The 23,469-nt window shown below is 40.7% G+C and overlaps 1 protein-coding gene across 1 annotated transcript in view; it reads right to left on the bottom strand.

Annotated features, from left to right (window-relative positions):
• Positions 1-23,469, bottom strand: part of dtx1 (deltex 1, E3 ubiquitin ligase) — an 81,938-nt gene that overhangs the window by 32,240 nt on the left and 26,229 nt on the right. Inside the window, exon 3 of the mRNA XM_061986145.1 lies at positions 7,136-7,862. Within this exon, the coding sequence (XP_061842129.1) occupies positions 7,136-7,862 (727 nt within the window). The remainder of the gene's footprint in view (positions 1-7,135; positions 7,863-23,469) is intronic.

Below are 23,469 nucleotides of genomic sequence, written 5' to 3'. Positions count from 1 at the left end.
CAACTAAAGCCCACACTTAAACTTTCCACGTGCAAGATTGAATCTATTTAAAAAAGTTATTTAATAAGAAGCCAAAAAGTGCAAAAACAATAATGTTCGTGTTGGAGGAGTTGTGAATGACTGCAGGGCCACAACATTAGGTACACCTGCAGACTGCAGGTGTACCTAATTCACAACTCCTCCAACACGAACATTATTGTTTTTGCACTTTTTGGCTTCTTATTAAATAACTTTTGTAACCTATTTTTATGGGCTTTCCTCTTTGTGATGTTAAGTTCCTATTATGCGCTGTTATACAGTATATGCCTTGAGCTCTTATTTTGAAGGCGCTAAGAGCGGAAGTGATGTCACGTTGCGGAGGTTTTTGAAAGAAGGTAAATAAAGTGGTCCTCGTGTAAACTGGAGCCTCCGTGTTTGTTATTTTGTAGTTTCATACAGTATAGGCGACATTTATAAACCCTCGGTTACACTTTTTTAAATAGATTCAATCTTGCACGTGGAAAGTTGAAGTGAGGGCTTTAGTTGATATAACACTCCCATCAGGGGGTTCATTAATCCAGCACAACAGCGGCACATTTATAAGTAAAGGTAAGACCATAATAACGTTTTTTTATTAAATGTGCTTTTTTGTGTGCTACAGTTTGTATGTGTAAAGTTAAAGTTAAGTTAAAGTACCAATGATTGTCACACACACACTAGGTGTGGTGAAATTTGTCCTCTGCATTTGATCCATCCCCTTGTTCACCCCCTGGGAGGTGAGGGGAGCAGTGGGCAGCAGCGGCGCCGCGCCCGGGAATCATTTTTGGTGATTTAACCCCCAATTCCAACCCTTGATGCTGAGTGCCAAGCAGGGAAGAATGCTGGTATGAGCTTTTAAACATAACCGTTAACTGCTGCCAATCAAATGGTGAATAAGATACTCTTTAGGGTTCATATGTTTGTAAATCTGACTGTGATGAAGTCAGTGCCTCACCAGCCATCAACCTCACCGCACGTCACTGGTACTGTAGTTGTAATACTACAGTACATAGTATTACAAATATGTACTGTAGTATTACAGTACATAGTTGTGCAGACAATAATACGATCAATATTATTGTGACGTACTCGACGGACAGTTGTCCATTTGGTCAAGCTGGCCGAGGATGTTTCCAGTTGATTTGGGTAAGCACGCCATTTATTTGTAGCGTCGAGTCACGCTGACCTCACTCTCTCGGCTTCCGTCTGCTCCAAAGTTTCACCCTCTTCCTCATGATCGCTTCTCTAACCAACAGTTCATCCTCTGTATTAGAGATGTCCAATAATGGCTTTTTTGCTGATATCCGATATTACGATATTGTCCAACTCTTAATTACCGATTCCGATATCAACCGATACCGATATATACAGTCGTGGAATTAACACATTATTATGCCTAATTTTGTTGTGATGCCCCGCTGGATGCATTAAACAATGTAACAAGGTTTTCCAAAATAAATCAACTCAAGTTATGGAAAAAAAATGCCAACATGGCACTGCCATATTTATTATTGAAGTCACAAAGTGCATTTTTTTTTTTTTAACATGCCACAAAACAGCAGCTTGGAATTTGGGACATGCTCTCCCTGAGAGAGTATGAGGAGGTTGAGGTGGGCGGGGTTGAGTTGGGGGGGGAAGGGGGGACGGGGGGTAGCAGGGGGTGTATATTGTAGCGTCCCGGAAAAGTTAGTGCTCCAAGGGGTTCTGGGTATTTGTTCTGTTGTGTTTATGTTGTGTTACGGTACGGATGTTCTCCCAAAATGTGTTTGTCATTCTTGTTTGGTGTGGGTTCACAGTGTGGCGCATATTTGTAACAGTGTTAAAGTTGTTTATACGGCCACCCTCAGTGTGACCTGTATGGCTGTTGACCAAGTATGCTTGGCATTCACTTGTGTGTGTGAAAAGCCGTAGATATTATGTGATTAGGCCGGCACGCAAAAGCAGTGCTTTTAAGGCACGCCCCCAATATCATTGTCTGAGTGGAAATCGGGAGAAATTTGGGAGAATGGTTGCCCCGGGAGATTTTCAGGAGGGGCACTGAAATTCGGGAGTCTCCCGGGAAAATCAGGAGGGTTGGCAAGTATGACTGGGAGACGCAACTGCTCTATACTTCTCCCTACGTCCGTTTACCACTCCGTACAGCAGCGTTTTAAAAAGTCATAAATTGTACTTTTTGAAACAGATACCGATAATTTTCGATATTACATTTTAAAGCATTTATCGGCCGATATATCAACACTTCTGACATCTCTACTCTGTATATTCATCCATCCATCCATTTTCTATTACATATTGGTATGAACGTGTCTGTTACTACATTACATATATATACTTGCGTGTATACAAACCCATTCATCAAACTAGTTTCATTAGGTTTTCTAAGAATGATGTAATGTTTATTCTTGTAGTGTTAATTTTCATACCAAAAACTGTTTAAATCAGCTGACCAGGCACGTCACATCAACATCCCGTGACAACCTCTGAGGAAGGCCAAAGTTGTAGCCGAAACCGTCAGGTACAAATATCAACACAGAGGTCTGGCTATAACAGGGGTCGGCAACCCAAAATGTTGAAAGAGCCATATTGGACCAAAAATACAAAAATAAATCTGTCTGGAGCCGCAACAAATTAAAAGCCATATTACATACAGATAGTGTGTCATGAGATATACATTGAATTGAGATGACTTAAAAGAAACTAAATGACCTCAAATATACCTACAGATGAGGCATAATGATGCAATATGTACATATAGCTAGCCTAAATAGCATGTTAGCATCGATTAGCTTGCAGTCATGCAGTGACCAAATATGTCTGATTAGCACTCCACACAAGTCAATAACATCAACAAAACTCACCTTTGTGCATTCATGCACAATGTTAAAAGTGTGGTGGACAAAATGAGACAGAAAAAGAAGTGGCATAAAACACGTCCTAGAAAGTCGGAGAAAGTTATACATGTGAACAAACTACGGTGAGTTCAAGGACCGCCAAAATTAGTAGGGCAAAACGGTGCTCGCCAAATACTCGAATCAGTGAAGCATGTTTAATATAAACAGTGTGCTTTATAACAATTAGGGAGGTTTGTGTCATGTTTATACTCCTACAGAAACCATATTAAAACAAAAAATATATTTTTTTCCCCTCATCTTTTTCCATTTTTCATACATTTTTGAAAAAGCTCCAGAGAGCCACTAGGGCGGCGCTAAAGAGCCGCGGGTTGCCGACCCCTGGGCTATAAGAATAACAATTACATTCGTGTTCATAAAATGTTGATGGAGGGTTTTGAAGTTGTTATAGAAGGCCTTGAAGGCAACAATAGTAACTCTAATTAATCGCATCTCGCAAGCGTTTATCGTCTTTAAAATCCACCCCCAAAAGACGTGTGTTCTTGTCTCTCTCAAGGATTGTAAACGATAGACAAAATAAAATAAAACAAGTGCAGTTCCCCTTTAAGACCTCTGTTGAGTTTCTAGATTTATGTTTCTTCTAGACTTAACAAAGTTAACGCTAATCATCTTGTTTCTTATCCTTTCATCCTAAATTGGAATCGATAAGAGAACCGATAAAAGACAGACTTGTTAAGCAGAATCAAAAGTGGAATCGGAACCGGAAAAACCTTATCAATTCCCGTCCGTAAGGACAATAGAATGTAAATGATCCAGCACCTGAGGGGAGGCCCTATCTTGTCAAATTTAAAGCTATACCAACTTATCCTTTCTAAATTCACATCACTTCTGACAGAAGCCCATTCAGTCAAACACGCTGAACTCAACCACCTCAGATCTCCCTCTTTGCCCTGTACTCATCACCTTAATGAAGCATGTACTGTACATCTCCTTTGCAGCTATAAATCGAACACTCTGCATGTTTCTCTGAGCATGAAGCTGGCTTTGAATGCGCAGCCCGACCCTCTGGTTCTACAGTATATTTATAGGCGGTGTGGCTCAAATGGTAGAGCAGCTGGCCAGAAACGTAAGGGTTCCTGGTTCAAATCCAGCTTTCGCCATACATACACTGTCGCTGTGTCCTTGGGCAGGACACTTCACCCACTTTTCTCCCAGTTCCACGCACACTGGTTTAAATAAAAGAGAATGGGTTTCACAATGTAACGCGCTTTGAGTCTCTGGAGAAAAAGCGCTATAGAAAAAATAATTCACTTCCCTTCACATCAAACGCTGTAATTTCTGACCCTGTGCAATTAGGGGATGAACTCAGGCCTTCAGTTCTAGTCCATAACCGCTCGTTAATTACGGTGTGCAAAGGAAGGTGGCGAGATACCAGGCTTTGTAAGCCCACTAATATGATAAACTAATTTGTTGACAAAAGCCAGCATATGGTGCGTCTTCTAATATTTGTGCATGTAAAATATGGAGCAATGTAAGCCCCCAAACAAGTGGCTTACAGCCAGTAGTTCTCTAATATGAAAGCTGTTATTGTCAACAACGTCACAGTCAGAAGTCTTCACACACACACACACAGGGCATAAATGTCATATTAATATGGTTTGGTTTTATTCCAGAATCTTAATAGCTACCTGCTTTATCACGCCAACTGTTCAGATGTTAATTTGAGGTTACGTTTAATAATTTGGAGGCAGTTGTCCTTCAGGATTTCATACACTTTGTGTATTACACCAGAACTACTGGCAGCGAAGCATACTTTTTGCCATTGTGGCCACATAGCTCAATATTTGTCTTGTCAGACCATTTAACTTGGTCCAAAAACATTTGCCTAGAGCAGTGGTTCATAACCTTGTTGGAGGTACCGAACCCCAACAGTTTCATATGCGCATTCACCGAACCCTTCTTTAGTAAAAAATAAAATGTTTTTTCTTAATTTAATCTTAATTTATAAATATTAATCATGAAATGATTAATATTATATTAAAGAAATACAAATAAAGATATATTTTACAAACAGAAAGTTACAGGAATGTACACATGATCCCATGTTTACATCTCATTGTGCAACATGTGAATGTTTTAGTGGGAACTGAATACGATATCTGAAAGGGGTACAAATTCTTTCCAAAGCAGGACCCCTACCCAGACATACAATTCTAGTACACAGCTCCTGAAAAACATTTTGTTATTGTCATTGTAAGTGGGCTAAAACACTTATATTACAAAATAATCTCATGGAAATTACTGTTGTCATTTGATTATAATAATAAAAGATTTAACTTGTTATTTAGTCGGGTTTGGGACAGGTGCTGCTGGTGTGGCCACAGTGAATGTGCTCCACTGAATGCTCAAGGAGTTTTTGTGTTTGCTCACGCATATCGAAAATTAGAGGTAACATTGTTACCATCCATAATACGCCGATAGGGAGAAGTTTTTATTTACACGATGAGTTGAATGTGTCTTGACCTCCGCGGCGGAGGCTCAGCCGAACCCCTGAGGCCGACTCACCGAACCCCTAGGGTTCGATCGAACCCAGGTTAAGAACCAGTGGCCTAGAGCTTAAAGGAGAAATGCAAGTTTTTTAATGGAATTTTGCCTATTGTTCACAATCATTGAGTTTTTTATTTTTGTATTTTTAGAATGCACTCTAAATATTAAATAAACGTAAATAAAAGTTTGCTTACAGCGGAGCTAATGGGAGGTCCTCTATTCCGCCTATAAAATCAGATAACCATTCAAAAAGCGGCAACTATACTAAATTTACATTTCGTGACTTGAATATCAACCAAGTATTAGTGATATTGTAAGCGCTAACGCATACAAACTATTTATAGCAGCGCCGTGATCACTTCTGTGTGTGCCTGTGTACACATCACCGAATGGTCTGCTGTTTCCTCGCTTACCTGCTACTTGGAAATTTATTGTAGATCATAAGTCATGCATCTCACCTGGAAAGTAGATGGCTGAGGATATAACCCGACAAGTTTACAACCTGGAACTGGCGAGAAAGACGCGAAAAGACGCTTGGCCCACCAAGTCAAATACAAATAAGGCAACAAGAGAAGTATCCCACACTTCTCTATTGTAAAGTAAATCTGGACAGCAGATATTGGCATCAGCTTCGACAATATGATTTGCGTAAGTGGCTGAACAGGACAAAAAAATTTAAAACAAAAAGATGATCATCTGCTTATAAATCACAGTATAATCGGACGTAACCTGGAAATGTGCAAAGCTTGGATTTATGCCAATAAACCGCAGGATAACAAGTAACTGTTTTTATATTTATGTGTGCGCAAAAACACATAAAAACAAACAAAAACTATGTGATGTCTTACATTCAGTGTGGGTTCCTGCAATTCGTATGCCTCCCACAAATGAAAAAGTGCGAGGGAGTTTAAGATTGTGTTTGTGCACACACGTGAGCACGCTGCTATGGGTACGTAGACCTCACACATCCTATATGTCAAGCCACTCGCCTGAGAACTGATGTACTCTGCCTAACCCCAGCCTCTTCTTCAGACTTATCTCTCAAGCTCTTTTTCTAAAGTGTTGCTAGGTGAAAAAGCATTTCACCGGCATCTTAAAGAAACGACAACCCATGATAAATTATTCTACAGTATGTCGTTTTTCGCACACGTACAAATATGAATTCTTGATAACTGGTCATTGGCAAACAGTGGCACATAATGAGGCAGCTGAAAGTGCATGTATCTGATTCTGCTAGAAAAAAAAACCTATTTATAACCATGGTTCCTTCCACTGAATTGGTCAAAACACTCAGCTCAAACCCTAATTTTTTCTTTAATCCATTATTCAATTCCCACTCTGGATTCCTGACCTCTATGGTTAAGAGATCTCCACAACGTATGCCAGAAACACTCACACACATACACACAGCTAATGAAACCAGAAAGTCCAAAAATGACACCTCACACTTTTACATCCCATGAGGCAACATCCCAGTGTGATAGTGACAAATGAGTTCAAAGAAGAAGCAAAAGAAAGCTGCATATTTCCTGGCCATAGGGGCCAACATAAGCTCATTATAGAGCAGCAACCTTGGCAAATAAACACAAAGAAGGATTCTCCTGCAAGACTTTAAGCCCTTTCTGGATAACCACTGACCAGAATTTTGACTGGAATAGCCGTATATCACCACGGAAAAGATGGAGAAATACAACAATAGAACAATACAAAAAGCTGATTACCCTGGTGGGATGGTTCCTCTGGGAGTGGTCATAGAGATGCGCTGGGTGCCCGGTCGGTTCAGGTTGTTTTGTCCATTGATGGTGAGGGTGTTGGCGTGACCATGGGATGACATCACAGGGGAACACGGGAAGTTGGCCGGGGACAGTGGTACCTGCAACTGTTCACCTTTGGTTTGTCCACCTCCTGCACTGATATCATTGGTTCCAGAAGAGTTTGGAGACCAGAGGGACGTTCCAGCAAAGGTGTTACTCTGTCGCACTGCGGTCAGGGTTCCTGTCGCGCCGGTATTGCCTGCTGCCCCACCGTAGAGCTTCCGTCGCTGAGAGGCAAGGATTGCATTTGACGCAGCTCTTGTACTGTTTACCAGGATGCATTGCTGGCAGGAGCACGGCTGGCCAGAGCTGGTTCCTACAGGCCAGGACTGTGATTTGGGAATGGAACCCATGATAAGCGGGTAAGCGAGATCCATGCGCCTGCGGAGGCGCCTTTTGCGCTGGCTCTGCTTGTTTGTTTGAGACATGCTGTTAAAGTCAATGAGGTAGGAGAAGCCTAGAGAGGTCAGATCCAACCAGGGGTGCTGCTTTTCATAGGCGTTCTGGATGGTCACACAGATCTCCATGTCATATGGTGTCCAAGAACCATTGTCGTTCTCCCACTCCCATATGACGCCTTTCCCTGGAGCAGACGACGGTTCATAGAAGTTCCTCTGAACTGGTCTCATGGTGCCTTAAAATCAAAGAAAAAGAATAGAAATTGGACATTAGAATGCTTACATTTTAAAAAACCAATGATAGTTAGTATAGTGCAGACCTTTGCCTAATTTGGATCAGCAACATACTGTATTGTAAAGTAAACTATTTTGACATTGGTAGTTAACTGAGGAAGAAAAATTATAAATATTGCAATGTCAATAAAAAAATCCTGTCTCCAAACCAAAATGTATTTGTTTAGTTTTTTGGCACATGCTCCACCCAATTACAAGGTTCTGTTAAAAAATATTTTTTGTGTAAACTTACTGAAACAATGGCATGTCTCTGAAATCATAACCTCTTAACATTTTTGTGGAGAATGACTTTTAAAAAATGATTCTGTTATTTTAACATTTAGAAGGAAAAAACATATGATTTGTAGAAAACCAAACCAATGAATACAGTCAATAACTCTGGTTATCAGAGATGGCCCGATGCCACTTTTCCATATCCGATATGACTCCGTACTGTATATTGGCCTATATCAATGGGATACAAACTTTTTCTCTTTTCTTGTTTTAGTGATATATATGTATGGACGTACTTTAACATAGACATAAGAAAAAAACGTGCAACAAATATTCTGCTTCTGTGAAGGAAGAAATAAAATTGCTCACAACATGACTCACGATATACAATCTGCTGCTTTTTTTTTTAACTTAAACTCAAAATGACTATTAAAAAGTATGCATGACTCACAAGACACAGTGGCACTTTTCATAGATTCAAAGCAAAACTGAATAAAGTGATCATAATAATAATTACATTATTATTTCAATTTCCTGTCTGACCCAGTAAATTTGGCCAGTATGGGACAGATACTGATACACTTATGTATCGATTGTCTCAGAATGGACTATTAATTCCAGTTATTGCAAATGACCTTGGCATTCTAACCTCAATCCAGATGCTGGCTAATCCAGTTATGACATTAATAAGTGCTGAGACAGCAATGTGAGCAGTCAATTAAGATTAAATTGTAATAAATGTCTGCCAGCTGTAAAGGCATACGTTAGTGATTGTCGCATTAGCTCAGTGGTTCAAGATTTATTTCACCGAGGTCATCACAGACAATGTTGCACAATCGCAACAAAAGCTCATGGGAGATAGCACCATTAAATATTCAAGCGACTGACATTATACCCACAATCCTGTTTTTTCCTTCTCAATACTCAAAGAATCCCCTTTGTCCTAGTGCTGACGGCCATGAACTCACACCTCCGTTATAACACAGTTATAAGTCACATGGGAAATCTTCCGACTGACATGTCAGAGGCCTATCCAGACATTCCTCCTTTCCCATAAGGGTAAATTGTTTCTCTCCAGAGAAGCAGAGAGATAATAGTGAAATGGGAGTATGTGCTTGGGAGCAATGAGCATGAGAAATAAAATACAAAAAAAACCCAACTAATTTTAATAAAGTGTTAGCCTACAGTGTATAAATGCATCAGCAGAAACCGTAGTATGACCTTTAGTCTCTGCTTCAAGGACTCATCTGAATGGCTGTATTGAGACTCTTCTCAGGATATCGGTATCGACTACTGAAATTCTGGTATGGTGACAACCTTAGTTTTTACTATGTTGTGAATTGTTTATCTTTAAAATATCATTTAATTTTAACTCCTACAATCAATTCAAGCTTACAGTGTTTGCTTAAAATGTGTATTTCACTCATTTCCCAACACATTGTAACTAAGAGGTAATTAACCAATAAAGAAAATGTGACACATTGTGACAGTCAACCCCATCTGATTGACAATGATTGTCACACAGTTTGATGTTGATTGTCACAATGTTATTTTAATTGGGAAAACATTTTTAAAAAGGCTAGAAGGCAAAATTTGAAAGTTTAATTGTGTGTAACAGCTGAGAAAAACCTAACCTAATGCATCTTAACACAAAAAAAGACGTTCCTTGTCTGTCACCTTGGAGTTAGATGTACCATTTTCCTCCTGGTGCAACAATTCTCATAGTCCTCTTTTAGAGCTGATATCAGGGAGTTTTGTGGCTGCTTGCTCTGTCATTGTGTGGATGTAGTTTTCCCACTGGGCACCAGCAGAGATCCTCTGCCCACTTTCTATTCCCTCCCTGGTCCCATGTGGCTTTGGATTTTGTTCCCGGACTTCCTCCCTAGAAAATGGCAACACACCATCCTCACCTTGGTGGAGCTTTTATCCAAGATTACCCATTCTGTCACCCTTTCAAAGCTGCCTTCTGCACACTATACTGCTGATATCATCATGTGTCTAGTTGCATGCATGTGGTCTCCGACAGAGGACCACAATTTTCATCAGCTGTTTTGAAGGGGATTCTGCAAGTCCCTGGGAACCTTTCCCAGCTTGTTCTCAGGCTACCACCCATATTCCAACGGCCATTAGGAGCGGGAGAAACAGGACTTGGGGGTCAAGTCGCTGTTTGTGTCTGATTTTAAAATAGTTTTATTGAAAAGCCAGAAAAGCCGGGGGGGGGGGGGGGGGCTCCTTGTTATGGTTATACTTTTTTTTTCACTTCTCATGTGTTTTTTTTCCCTTTTTCCTGAAACCCTCACCTTGACTGCAGGTAGGAATACTGTGCGCACTTGCTGCTGATTGTCTTCCACCTTTCTTAGACTGCGTGTGGTTGGAAGACGTCGGTTCTTTTCTCCATGTACTCATGCCACACCATACTTGCCAACGCTCCCGGATTTTCCGGGAGACTCCCGAAATTCAGCGCCTCTCCCGAAAATCTCCCGGGACAAATTTTCTCCCGAAAATCTCCCGAAATTCAGGCGGAGCTGGAGGCCACGCCCCCTCCAGCTCCATGCGGACCTGAGTGACGTGTCAACAGCCTGTATTCACGTCCGCTTTCCCACAATATAAACAGCGTGCCTGCCCAAACACGTTATAACTGTAGAATGATTGAGGGCGAGTTCTTGGTTTCTTATGTGGGTTTATTGTTAGGCAGTTTCATTAACGTCCTCCCAGCGCGGTAACAACACACAACAACAGCAGTCATGTTTTATTCTACCGTAAAGCAGTTCATCTGCCGTAAACAGCAATGTTGTTGTAATATATTGAGTTAGAGGCAATAACCAGGCGAGGTGATGAAGTACGTCTCTTTACTGTAGACTTCAGAACAGACTCATACACTTGACGTCAGGTGCGCAACACCACGTAAATCGTTGGCCAACCAAAAAGTAACCCCAGTACGCTATAGCCAACATTCACCAGGAGATGGCAACAGACAAACATAGATCACTCTATTACATTCCTCCCCTTTTAGAAATGTAGAAGTTACTCAAAATAAATAAACAACCCAACCAAAAAATGCAGCAGCTCAATTAAAAAACTGTACCAAAGCCACATTCTTTTTTTTTTGTTTTTTTAGTACTGAACTCTTAACCCTCATTTGTAAACAATAACATGCTTATTATACAAACAGTATTTGTACACCTTTAACACAGATTTTTATACTGTCTTCAGAGATTCAGTTTTTTTGGTGGTACTCGAAACCTTTCTGGGTACCTGCGAAAGGGTGTTCAGCATGGTTATGTAGCACCCCTACTGTAGGATAGCAGGTTAGTACAACAATTAAGATTGCTAGGTTCTTGGCTGTATAATTGAGAGACTCGCAATGAGACGTTACGTACTTAGTGGACCACAGAACAACTGCTGGCAAATTTATTGCACAATAATAAACAATAACACATGAACAGTGTGCTTTTTAAATTGAAAATACCCCCCAAAAATTTAATAAAAATAGAGCTCTGTTGCAAAATTCAAAAGTAGCAAAATAGAAGAAATGTCCTTTTTAAATTGTCCTTTCAAAAAATACAATCTACCCGGGTAGTATTGAATTGAACACTGTCTATATTCCTTGGTTGGGAATCCTTAGTTCTATTGTAATCCGTTATTCCATACTGATTCGGTTCGATACTTGCGACTCTGATGGTGTATCAGTTCAGTTATAGATCACTGCAGAGTGTGGAGACCGATGCAGCTGGCCACACCACATCCAAACGCTCCCTCTCCGCAGACTCTCACTCACTGGGACTGGCTCGCCATCTTAACTCAAGTCCAGCTTGGAACCAGACTTAAGGATCATACAAAAAAACCAATCTGCACTAGCAGTACAGAATGTAATCAGTTAGGATACTCTTTTTACTCTTAGTTCTCTTCCATATGGTACCATATTAACTTCAATTTTAAATCACTAAACACAGTTACTCATTTTAACCATTTAGTCATGGACATATGAATACTGGTCGTTTCACACTGTACTCCATATAAGTCTGTAAGACTTTAATAGCAGCATCAAATCATGAAAACTATAGTAGCTTCACCTCTTACTTAAGATTTCAATGAATGAAATGAATTACATCCATTTAAGGATTTTTTTACCTTTTTATCTTTAAATTATGAACTGTGAATTATCACTTTTTAAACCATCACAAAATAAAATAAGTGATTATTTAACTGAAATCACATTTTGGTCATCATGTATTATAATGATTATCATTTTAACTGTATCAATTTAATAAATGAAATGTGTCAACAGTTCCCCTTTAAGCAGCATGACAAGGGTGCTTTTAGCAGCATTGGAATGAATGCAGATTCTCTGCTCACTGCTAAGGCTGAACACAGTAACATTAAATATACATCTCTTTTACACAAAACGAAAATACAATAAAGTTATCCAACTGCAACATGCTAACATGTCACAAGGCATTCTTTAAATACATCATATTACTCCAATTGGTTTTGTACATCTTAACTCTGTGTCTTGTTATCAGACTCCTCTCTTTAGCACTAACAGGATGCTAGGCTAACAGCTAACAGACTGTAGGCCTCATTTACAAAATAACACTTACTGGAGTTCTCAGCAGTACAAAACACAGCAATCCAACTCCCCCTGGGACCAGGCTATCTTATGCTGCTTTTCCAACACTCGGTTTGAGAATTGACAAGTATTTTAACGTATAAACCTTGTCTTTGCAACACAACGAAATGACTCGTGCCTTCACTGTGACTTCAGTGAAGGAATGCCGGGAATGACAAAGGTGCATGCGACCTCTACTGGCCAACATGTGAATAACGTGCTGCGTGCATACATAATTAATTTAAACCTGTAGTGACCACATGACTTTGACAAATCAATTTTAACATTTTTTAAGTTACCAAAGTGACTTTGGCACACCATGTATTAGAAATTAATAATAGGAGAATATATTCGTGACACTATATTTCCATATGGGTTACAGTTACAAAAATAGTGACAGAGAATAGAACAAGGATGGACAATTCAACCCTTAACTACAATGAGTAGATGCGTGTTATGTGTGTGTGTATATGTGTAAATAAATGAACACTGAAATTCAAGTATTTCTTTTATTTATATATATAATACAATATATATATATATATATATATATATATATATATATATATATATATATATATATATATATACAGTTAGAATTCACTGAAAGTCAAGTATTTCTTATATATACAGTGGGGCAAAAAAGTATTTAGTCAGCCACCAATTGTGCAAGTTCTCCCACTTAAAATGATGACAGAGGTCTGTAATTTTCATCATAGGTACACTTCAACTGTGAGAGACAGAATGTGAAAAAAAAATCCAGGAATTCACATTGTAGGATTTTTAAAGAATTTATTTGTAAATTATGGTGGACAATAAGTATTTAGTCAATAACAAAAATTCAACTCAATACTTTGTTATTGCCAACAAAGGTTATATTACAGAGGTCAAACGATTACTATAGGTCTTTACCAGGTTTGTACACACAGTAGCTGATATTTTGGCCCATTCCTCCATGCAGATCTTCTCGAGAGCAGTGATGTTTTGGGGCTGTCGCCGAGCAACACGGACTTTCAACTCCCTCCACAGATTTTCTATGGGGTTGAGGTCTGGAGACTGGCTAGGCCACTCTAGGACTTTCAAATGCTTCTTACGGAGCCACTCCTTCGTTGCCCGGGCGGTGTGTTTGGGATCATTGTCATGCTGGAAGACCCAGCCACGTTTCATCTTCAAAGCTCTCACTGATGGAAGGAGGTTTTGGCTCAAAATCTCACGATACATGGCCCCATTCATTCTTTCCTGAACACGGATCAGTCGGCCTGTCCCCTTAGCAGAAAAACAGCCCCAAAGCATGATGTTTCCACCCCCATGCTTCACAGTAGGTGTGGTGTTCTTGGGATGCAACTCAGTATTCTTCTTCCTCCAAACACGACGAGTTGAGTTTATACCAAAAAGTGATATTTTGGTTTCATCTGACCACATGACATTCTCCCAATCCTCTGCTGTATCATCCATGGGCTCTCTGGCAAACTTCAGACGGGCCTGGACATGCACTGGCTTAAGCAGGGGGACACGTCTGGCACTGCAGGATTTGATTCCCTGTCGGCGTAGTGTGTTACTGATGGTAACCTTTGTTACTTTGGTCCCAGCTCTCTGCAGGTCATTCACCAGGTACCCCCGTGTGGTTCTGGGATTTCACCGTTCTCATGATCATTTTGACCCCACGGGATGAGATCTTGCGTGGAGCCCCAGATCAAGGGAGATTATCAGTGGTCTTGTATGTCTTCCATTTTCTGATAATTGCTCCCACAGTTGATTTTTTCACACCAAGCTGCTTGCCTATTGTAGATTCACTCTTCACAGTCAGGTGCAGGTCTACAATATTTTCCTGGTGTCCTTTGACAGCTCTTTGGTCTTGGCCATAGTGGAGTTTGGAGTCTGACTGTTTGAGGCTGTGGACAGGTGTCTTTTATACAGATAACAAGTTCAAACAGGTGCCATTAATACAGGTAACAAGTGGAGGACAGAAGAGCTTCTTAAAGAAGAAGTTACAGGTCTCTGAGAGCCAGAGATCTTCCTTGTTTGAAGTGACCGAATACTTATTTTCCACCATGATTTACAAATAAATTCTTTAAAATTCCTACAATGTGAATTCCTGGACTTTTTTTCACATTCTGTCTCTCACAGTTGACGTGTACCTATGATAAAAATGACAGACCTCTGTCATCATTTTAAGTGGGAGAACTTGCACAATCGGTGGCTGACTAAATACTTTTTTGCCCCACTGTATATATATATATATATATATATATATATATATATATATATATATATACTGTATATATATATATATATATATATATATATATATGAAATACTTGACTTGGTGAATTCTAGCTGTAAATATACTCCTCCCCTCTTAGCCATGCCCCCAACCACGCCCCCGCCCCACCCCGACCACTCCCCCCACCCCCCACCTCCCGAAATCGGAGGTCTCAAGGTTGGCAAGTATGTGCTACACACATATGGACTTCTCTTATGACCAGTTTGAAACTACCGGTTTTTGGCACATTTGCACTATTCTGCATAACAGCATTTTGTATTTTGCTATGCTTAGTTTTGGCGTTTGAGTGCTTTAGCCCAGTTGGTTCCTTGCCTCCCAGCCTGGTTTCCTGTTTCCATCAGTCATGAGTCTTAATTATTTTCTTCATGGCACAAGTTATAGTTTTCCTTTCTCTCGTGCCCTCACCCTCAGTTGCTTTCTGTAGTTATTTTGTACTTTTATTATTAGTTGGACTTAATTAAAGACACTTTTTGTTACACCTGCCTTTCCGCCTCTGCATCCTGGGGTACACACTTAGATGACAGGAAGAAAAACATATTTAGGCCATGCTACAACAAAATACATATAAATATATGGGTACATGTGTCGGCCAATCCCGACTGGAATTTTTTTTTGGAAGTCGAACCACTACGTAACAAAAGACTGGAGCCTGTTGTAATCTGCCGTATTTAAAAAAAAATTGTTTTTACTTGCTCGGCCAAAAGCTTGTCAGTTGCTGACACTCCTCTGTGCTCTTCCTAACAGGACAATGACAAAAAGTGTCCATTTCCTCACTGGTTCTTTGTGATCTTAGTAGCCTTATTTCCTGCTGCTCTCAATGTCCTCCAGATGTCCTTGACCACCAGTGCAGTTGTTATCATGCTGGGGCAAACAGTATGATGTATTGCCTTGTCTGGTCCTACGGAGGGGCTCTAACCCCATGTCACTCGAGCTAGGAAGGTTCAGGAAAATCTTTGCTGCCCTTTTATAGCTCTGCTGGAGGATTCAGCTGTTGGAGGACATTCTTAATAGCTTTGTTTTTCTCTTTAAGTGACTGAATTACTCTTGACTGGACAAGAACAATTAAACCACAACATCCTTGACTGTCCTCAAGACGCTTCCTGCAAGAAGTGAAAATAAATGCTGTACCGTTTATGGACAAGTGTATAGGGACTGACCATTACAGGAAGTAAAAAATGAACGAAAACAGTGCATGTATTTGTATCGACAATTTGGTACAGATTTCCCAAATAGCATGCATTTAAGTGACAGTAAGTGTGCCTCCATCTGGCGTTGCCGTCTATTGGTGTACAAATGCAATGCAGCCTGTAGCTCAGCCTTTGGCTAGCAGGAATCATTGCTAGCGATATAGTGCCAACAAAAATCTAGAGCCTGGAAACTGTCTTCCGGCATTTTCGTTAACACTTAGCCTTGAAATATGTAAAGTAACAAAAACAGTTTGCTGTACTTCTGTAGCAAAAGGGGAAAACCCTACAAATTGGAACTTCATCTAGTGCGAGACTCTATTCTGCTAAAAATTAAATAATCATTTGCACTGTTCGAACTGTTGCTGTAGCAGTTTGTCTGCACTGTAGCACTTTTCTGAAAAGAATGGCTGGAAATTACAGATTTACAAAGTGCTGCCCCAAGGCTATTTTCAGCCTACAGCTTGTTTTGTTTTTTTAATTGGCACAATGTAGAAATACATGAATCAATAATTAGATGGATGATATATTTCACTAATGAGCTGTGTCACCTATAAAGCACAGAATAAATAGCTTAAAATACAGTACCGGTATATTACATTTTACCCATCTTTACTGCAGTAAAAATATTAATATGGCCCCCACATTCGTCAGTCTTTATGTGTGCTGTAAATATATTTGTATTTTTTTAGAATATTTTTATTGATGAATTAGCTGCCAGGAGTTGTTGTTTTAATTCATTAAATCTCAAAAGTGAAGCAGTTTTTATCTTTTGAATTTTTGTTCCCTCTCCTGTAGAAAAAAATTAACCATAACTGAAGTACACAGAATCGTGATTATAGAGCTGTCGCACCTTTTAGAGCTGTCACAGCCTTTCAGTCTTTGAGGGCGGGGCTCTAGTTTATCCTAAAGGGGTTTGATGGACTTGAGGTCAGGATTGCAAAGTCTTTCTACGCCAAATGTATTCCAGCATGCCTTAGTTGTCTCTCCTTTATTCTGGCAAAGAAAATTATCTTCCCTAAACTGTTCCCACAAAACTGTAAGCATGACAGGCGACACAAAAATTGATTCTGGTAGGGTGCAGTCCAACATGTGATTAACCAAGCTGTGTCTCAATATTTTGGTAGAAATAATTAAGATCCAGGTATCCCTAATGAATAATTGTTTGTCTAAAGCAGGGGTGCTCATTACGTCGATCGCGAGCTCCCGGTCGATCTCGGAGGGTGTGTCAGTCGATCACCAGCCAGGCATTAAAAAATAGTCCTAAAAATGAGCGATCATAAATCTTCACTATGACGTCACTTTCGTCACTTGATTGACATTCACGGCACCCGAGGGTCTTCTGAGATGACGCTGGCTGCTGCCAGTTCATTAAAATTACCGACTGGAAGGCGAGAAACACTTTATTTCAACAGACTCTGGCGCCGTACCTGTTGTCAAAACTCCAAAGACCGACTGCACAGTTGCGCTAACAAAACAAGAGTCTCAGAAAGCTGGCGTGCACAAGCTAGCAAGCTACGGAGTTTGCCGACAATGTATTTCTTGTAAAGTGCATACAAAGGAGTACGAAAGCTGGACAAATAAGATGCCAAAAACCAACCACTTTCATGTGGTATTGGACAGAAAAGAGGACTTTTTTCTCCTCCATTCGAAAATGCGGACGTTTTTAGCACCACTGTCTGATTCCAATCACTGCAAGTCATCAGAATCAGGTAATACACCAACTTATATTCTTGTCTTCATGAAAGAAAGGAATCTATATGTGTTAAACATGCCTGTATTATCTTTAAACACCTTAACTTGTTAACAATATTAACTATATGTGTTAAACATGCTTGTATTATCTTTAAACACCTTTAACTTATTAATAATATTTACTATATGTATTAAACATGCTTGTATTATCATTAAACACCTTTAATTTATTAACAATATTAACTATATGTATTAAACATTCTTGTATTATCATTAAACACCTTTAATTTATTAACAATATTAACTATGTGTTAAACATGATTGCATTATCATTAAACACCTTTAATTTATTAACAATATTAACTATATGTGTTAAACATGCTTGTATTATCATTAAACACCTTTAACTTATTAACAAAAACATATATTTCATAAATAAGTAAATATAAATTATATATATGAATGAGGTAGATCCCCACGACTTGATCAATTGAAAAGTAGCTCGCCTGCAGAAAAAGTGTGAGCACCCCTGGTCTAAAGAGTGTACATTAATAGTTTTGGTCTTTTTTGTAATTAAATGTGACTGGATGAAGGGCACCATATCATGAACATATCTTGTCTTGTTCTGGACTCTACCTCTGTCACATTAAATAGCCCAACAATCAAACTAATGCATTTGGAAGCCAGACAGCAACAATGGTGATAACATATGTTGAGAGATCAATACTGTACTGCAAGAGGCCTATCAAATACATAACATGACGATATTCATTTGGATTTGCTTCTTCGCACAAAATTAAAAAAAAAAAATCATTTCTGACGATGTTATGATTGTCATGTGATGTAAACACACCTGGCGTACAAACCCTGTTTCCATTTGAGTTGGGAAATTGTATTAGATGTAAATATAAACGGAATACAATGATTTGCAAATCATTTTCAACCCATATTCAGTTGAATATGCTACAAAGACAACATATTTGATGTTCAAACTGATAAACTTTTTTTTTTGTTGCAAATAATCATTAACTTTAGAATTTGATGCCAGCAACATGTGACAAAGAAGTTGGGAAAGGTGGAAATAAATACTGATAAAGTTGAGGAATGCTCATCAAACACTTATTTGGAACATCCCACAGGTGAGCAGGCAAATTGGGAACAGGTGGGTGCCATGATTGGGTGTAAAAGTAGATTCCATGAAATGCTCAGTCATTCACAAACAAGGATGGGGCGAGGGTCACCACTTTGTCAACAAATGCATGAGCAAATTGTTGAACAGTTTAAGAAAAACCTTTCTCAACCAGCTATTGCAAGGAATTTAGGGATTTCACGGTCCGTAATATCATCAAAGGATTCAGAGAATCTGGAGAAATCACTGCACGTAAGCAGCTAAGCCTGTGACCTTTGATCCCTCAGGCTGTACTGCATCAACAAGCGACATCAGTGTGTAAAGGATATCACCACATGGGCTCAGGAACACTTCAGAAACCCACTGTCAGTAACTACAGTTGGTCGCTACATCTCTAAGTGCAAGTTAAAACTCTCCTATGCAAGACGAAAACCGTTTATCAACAACACCCAGAAACGCCGTCGGCTTTGCTGGGCCTGAGCTCATCTAAGATGGACTGATACAAAGTGGAAAAGTGTTCTGTGGTCTGTAGAGAAGCGTGGTTTGCGGACACAACCGCGGAGTCCGCGGATTATCCGCGGATCGGGCGGTTGAAATTTAAAAAAATTAGATTTTATCCGCGGGTCGGGTCGGGCGGTTGAAATAAAAAAAATATTAGATTTTAAATAGATTCAGGCGGGTGGCAGTTAAACCAATTCGGAAATATATATCCATCCATTTTCTACCGCTTATTCCCTTTGGGGTCGCGGGGGGCGCTGGAGCCTATCTCAGCTACAATACATAGTTAAATGTTGTTACCCACATACGAAAAACGAGCAGGCACCTGCAGTATATGCCACAACAGAAGAAGAAAAAAAAAAAGAGATGGACACTTTTACGGAGCGGAGAAGGGACGCCTCGCCGGGGTCCGGGACCGAGGCCCCTTCCCCCGAGAGGGTCCCACCGGGAGCCGTAGCTGAGGTGATCCGCGAGAAGGGCCCGACACACGTCCAGGGTCACCACCGCGCCCACCGCACCGACACCACGCCTCGTCCGCCTTCGCCGCGGCCGGCGTCACGCGCAGCAGGTAAGCAGCTTACCTGCCCGCCACCCCCGTGGCCGGGGGCTCGTAACAGGGGTCACTCCGCGCGCTCCGCCCGCGCAGCTTACCTGCCCGCCACCCCTGTTGCCGGGGGCGCGTAACAGGGGTCACTCCGCGCGCAGTGTGCTCACGAAAGGGGTGGGGCTCACCCTGGTTGATATAGACAGCAGGACGGTGGCCATGGAAGTCGGAACCCGCTAAGGAGGGTGTAACAACCCACCTGCCGAATCAACTAGCCCTGAAAATGGATGGCGCTGGAGCGTCGGGCCCGTACCCGGCCGTTGCCGGCAGCGAGAGCCGCGAGGGCTAGGCCGCGACGAGTAGGATGGCCGCCGCGGTGCACGCTGAAGCCTCGGGCACGAGCCCGGGTGGAGCCGCCTCGGGCATCGCACCTCCACGCGCTTGGAGGTGCGCTCAGCGCGGCTCCCATATGATTGCGCACTGGTGTGCGTCTGGGCCGTGACAGCGTGGCACGCATTGAATGTCTGTGCTGCATTGGATCAGTCTCCTTTCTTTAACAGGCAAAAGCTTTATAACCTCACTAATGCCTTGCATCGTCTATATTAGATATATAACAACGGGCGGGTGGCGGATGGCGGGCGGGTGCGGGTTTGATTAAATGTTAGATCGGGTGGATGGCGGATGGTTGACGACTTTCTGATGCGGTTGCGGATGAAATAATTGCCTATCTGCGCATCTCTAGTGGTCTGACGAGTCCACATTTCAAATTGTTTTTGGAAACTGTGGACGTCGTGTCCTCCGGACCAAAGAGGAAAAGAACCATCCGGATTGTTAGAGGGGTAAAGTTGAAAAGCCAGCATCTGTGATGGTCTGGGGGTGTATTAGTGCCCAAGACATGGGTAACTTAGACATCTGGGAAGGCGCCATTAATGCTGAAAGGTACATACAGGTTTTGGAGCAACATATGTTGCCATCCAAGCAACGTTACCATGGACGCCCCTGCTTATTTCAGCAAGACAATGCCAAGCCACGTGTTACATCAACGTGGCTTCATAGTAAAAGAGTGCGGGTACTAGACTGGCCTGCCTGTAGTCCAGACCTGTCTCCCATTGAAAATGTGTGGCGCATTATGAAGCCTAAAATACCACAATGGAGACCCCCGGACTGTTGAACAACGTAAGCTGTACATCAAGCAAGAATGAGAAAGAATTCCACCTGAGAAGCTTAAAAAATGTGTCTCCTCAGTTCTCAAACATTTACTGAATGTTGTTAAAAGAAAAGGTGATGTAACAGTGGTGAACATGCCCTTTCCCAACTACTTTGGCACGTGTTGCAGCCATGAAATTCTAAGTTAATTATTATTTGCAAAAAATAAATAAAATTTATGAGTTTGAACATCAAATATCTTGTCTTTGTAGTGCATTCAATTGAATATGGGTTGAAAAGGATTTGCAAATCATTGTATTCCGTTTATATTTACATCTAACACAATTTCCCAACTCATATGGAAACAGGGTTTGTAAATTGAGAGTGCCTTGGCGTTGCAAACCACATAAATGGGCCAACGAGTGTATGGAATTTAAGTGTGTTGTTATGGAAGCTGTCCCTGAGGCAACACAGCAAGGAGGGTCATAGATAATGTGTGAATGTTTCCGCTCGTCCTTTCCCTGAGCTCTGGTGCCAGCAGCTGACTCCTCAGCGTTCCCACTCTACCGTCTCTCTTGGCCGTGCACCAACACTGTCTTGCTGAGTTCCTCACATTTTCCACTCGCTGGACCCAGTCCTGGTCACGGACATTGCTCAGCTCTTGGTCTTGACAGTGAGTTAGGTCTGTATCACCTAGTTAATACACTTCCGGTCACAGCTGCCGTGGGAGAGAAGGCAGCTGAGAAGTGTCACGATCACAAGCTTTATGATACATTCTTAACCTCTCCAATTTCTCAGAGGCTGCGATAAGCCTACATATTGAAGCGTGGTTCAGCATTTTCTCTCTATACAGGAGGAAACTATTTCCAGCAGCATTCAGCTCAAAGCAGTGTGAGGGGTAGAGTACTATGTAAGGATAAACGGTAATAATGACAACTGCGGTAAAACTCCCGATAGTTAATATTACAGTTCTAAATTACAATGATCGAAAAAACGAGATTGATAACTGCACTTTGATAAACTCACAGACTCACTGGAGCCCGCTCGCTATTTTAAATGTTAACATGAAAACAAGGGCCATTATCGTCTTTCCCCATCAAGAAAAGACATACCCCAATCTAGGAGTATACAAACACATTGCTGTCTGACCAAATAAACTATTCAATTGTCCACAATTAACCTAAAACCAGTGCTCTCTTACCGTGAGGACGAGACGGAGGTGTTATTACGGTCCATTCAAGGACCGATGAACAGAGCAGGACACAATGTCCACCAGAAAATAAGTAATAATAATTGATATTTGTTATGCACTTTACCTTTAATACAACTTAAAGTACTACTGTACAAGCCAATATTTAAATTTGAGTTTAAAACAGATAAAATACTAAAAATAAAACATTATAATTGGAGCACAAGAAACACTAAACATGCACAATAGTGGGTTTTCTAACAGTGTCTATTTCAGTTATTTAAAAATTAAATAACTTGGTCAAAATATTTCTGTGTCTTTTCAATGCATATTTAATAAAACCACAATAATAACGATAACCGTGATAATTTTGTTCACAATAACTGTGATATGAAATTTTCATATCGTTACATCCCTAGGTACAGCATTAAATTAAAGGTATTTTAGACCACGGGTCCTAAACCTTTTTTGCACCACAGACCAGTTTAATATAGGAATTATTTTCACAGACCGGCTTAACTTAACACGTGTGACAGATAAATACAGCAAAAATAAATGCATGGAACATAGAACTCACTAAAACGCTGAATTAGTGGGAGCCATGGGCTTGTTTATTTGCAATGAGATCCCCAGCAGGTTGATGGTAATATATACCATCAACCAGCTGGGGACTGCAGATGGAAATCATCCTTTGGCCACAATCTGTCACATTTATATTTTATATGTTCATTAGGCTCCAGTGCCCCCCGCGACCCCAAAGGGAATAAGCGGTAGAAAATGGATGGATGGATAATATGCATTGTATCATGCCACAAAGCTATAACAAATATTACAAATGCCAACTTCCTATGATGAGTTTTATTGTTTATCTACAAACAAGCTTATTGGTGTGTTTAGTGGGACGGGCGAAAGTTAAGGCAATCGTTTATACATTATTTACTGTTTCTGTGCGGCCCGGTAGCAAATGCGTCACGGACCGGTGGTTGGGGACCCCTGCTTTAGACAACCTTATTTGTTTTGCCTTGGCAGCAAGATGTTAGAATGCTTAGAAACGTAAA

Source organism: Nerophis lumbriciformis, linkage group LG12 (assembly GCF_033978685.3).
Source record: "Nerophis lumbriciformis linkage group LG12, RoL_Nlum_v2.1, whole genome shotgun sequence".
NCBI lineage: Eukaryota > Metazoa > Chordata > Actinopteri > Syngnathiformes > Syngnathidae > Nerophis > Nerophis lumbriciformis.
The sequence above is the reverse complement of the archived record's forward strand: the minus strand, read 5'-3'. Positions and strand labels throughout refer to the sequence as shown.